At 59.6% G+C, this 1,731-nt stretch overlaps 1 protein-coding gene across 2 annotated transcripts in view; it reads left to right on the top strand.

The window, feature by feature from the left end:
• Positions 1 to 6: 6 nt before the first annotated feature.
• LOC113211231 (neurogenic differentiation factor 4) overlaps positions 7 to 1,731 on the top strand; it is a 19,870-nt gene continuing 18,145 nt past the window's right edge. Inside the window, exon 1 of one of the 2 annotated variants that reach the window (XM_052270587.1) lies at positions 7 to 186. In XM_052270587.1, the coding sequence (XP_052126547.1) occupies positions 28 to 186 (159 nt within the window). In that variant the 5' untranslated portion in view covers positions 7 to 27. Of the gene's footprint in view, positions 187 to 1,364; positions 1,677 to 1,731 lie in introns of those variants that run through there. The other variant, XM_052270586.1, reaches the window with a different exon arrangement.

A 1,731-nucleotide genomic window follows, 5' to 3' on the forward strand; every position in this document is an offset into this window, starting at 1 on the left:
GAGCAGGTGGACGTGGACGAGCTGGCCATGGCGCTGGATGGCGGCCAGGAGAGCTGCATGAGCGCCATGAGCGGCGGCAGCTCCGTCAACGACCACGACGAGGACTCGTCCCCCGCGTCCAAGCCGGGCCGGCCGCGGCGCGCCGGCACCAGGACGCGGCGCACGCGGGCCAAGAGCCCCACGCAGGTGAGCCCCGACCCCAACCCGCTCCTAACGCCCCCCCGTTCGGCGCATCGTAGCAGGACCGACTGATCCGACCTGCCGGGGCGCGTGTCCGCGTCCTGCGCGCAAGAGTTGCGCCGGAGGGTTAGGCAGCCCAAGCGACAGCCGTGTCGAGGTCTAGAGGCTGATCGGCCGGCGGGCGCGGCCCGCTAGGGTGGGTGACGGGTCCCAGTGCGCCAGCTCGGGACCAAGCCCGAGGTCTCAACCTCCGAGTAGCTAACCCTGTCAATCCCCACTTTAACGAGGGGGGCAACCACTTACATTTAAGATGTACGCAGGATTACGTGATTAGAGGGGTTACCTGTGAAGTGTGAGGAATTACACATGCATTTTGTTGAATTTCCGAAGATAAAACTATTCAATTTGGATAATTAGGGGAAATTAAGTGATAATTTTTCAAAATTTGGTTAAGTATTACACGTACTACATAGGGATTACACAGGGATTACACTTACACCTGCACACAGGATTGCGCACTTTAATCTGTTTTAATTTCTTCATCTCTGACAAAACATTTCGCAGTGCCCTTTTCCGACCATTAAAATAAAAGAAGCGTGGCGCAGTCGTTGTAAGTAATTCTTCGTTCATGTTTGAAAAAGAGTCGGATCAAAAGATCGCACCAGAAAAGGATTCCGCCCATTTTGTCCTTATTTGCTTTTCGCCCCCGTTTCCTTCTCTTTCTACATAATGTCCATTTAGTCGCGCCGTGCTCCTTGTCTCACTCCTTAGCGGCGAATCGGCACCCATTATCTCATCATTATTCGTCCAAGATCACAGCGCCACCACCAACCTCTCTCCGTTCACGATCTGCGGCGGCTGTGCGCGATCTGCATCTGTGCACGTGCTGCTCGGCCAATCACACGTGCGCGCTAAGTGGGTGCACGACAAGTGGGCGGGGCCAGCGCCATCCCCCCAGGGCCGGCCCGGCCGCGCCCACCCCGCCCCGCCTCCCCGCCGCGGAGCAGCGCGGAGCAGCGCGGAGCGTCGCCATGGCGACCGGGGGGTTCATCAGGGGTGGAGGTGGTTGACTGAGGTTTAAACGGCCGGTGGGCGAGGCTGGGCGGGGGTTGGCGGGGGTTGGGCGGGCCGACAAGGGGCGAGCGCGCGGCGCGGCGGGCCGGGGCCGGGCTGCAGTCAGTCGTCAGTCAGTTCTCGGGGGAGCAGGGTGCGAGCAGGGTGCGCGCAGGGAGCAGCGAGCAGCGAGCAGGGAGCAGGGCAGGGTGGGCCGCGCCGCGCAACCGGGTCGTTCCGCGCCGCAGCCGCGAGTTGGGCCGCGTTGGGCCGCGACGTGTTAACCTGCGGTGTATTTGCGTCACCGTGTTCTACAGTGCCGTGCAGCAGAAAGTGAAGAGAGGACGCCCCCGAATCGGATAGAGCTTCGTGAACATTATCCCCTAGTAGATGCGTGTATTTAGAGAAACGGATCGGACCCGCCGTTGAGTTTGTTTTTAACGGTAAGTTTTTGTGTGTCGTATGTTGTAAGTGTATTCTGTGTGCTGTGTATGATAT

Source organism: Frankliniella occidentalis, unplaced genomic scaffold (genome assembly GCF_000697945.3).
Source record: "Frankliniella occidentalis isolate FOCC.00 unplaced genomic scaffold, Focc_3.1 Scaffold127, whole genome shotgun sequence".
NCBI classification, from domain to species: Eukaryota; Metazoa; Arthropoda; class Insecta; order Thysanoptera; family Thripidae; genus Frankliniella; species Frankliniella occidentalis.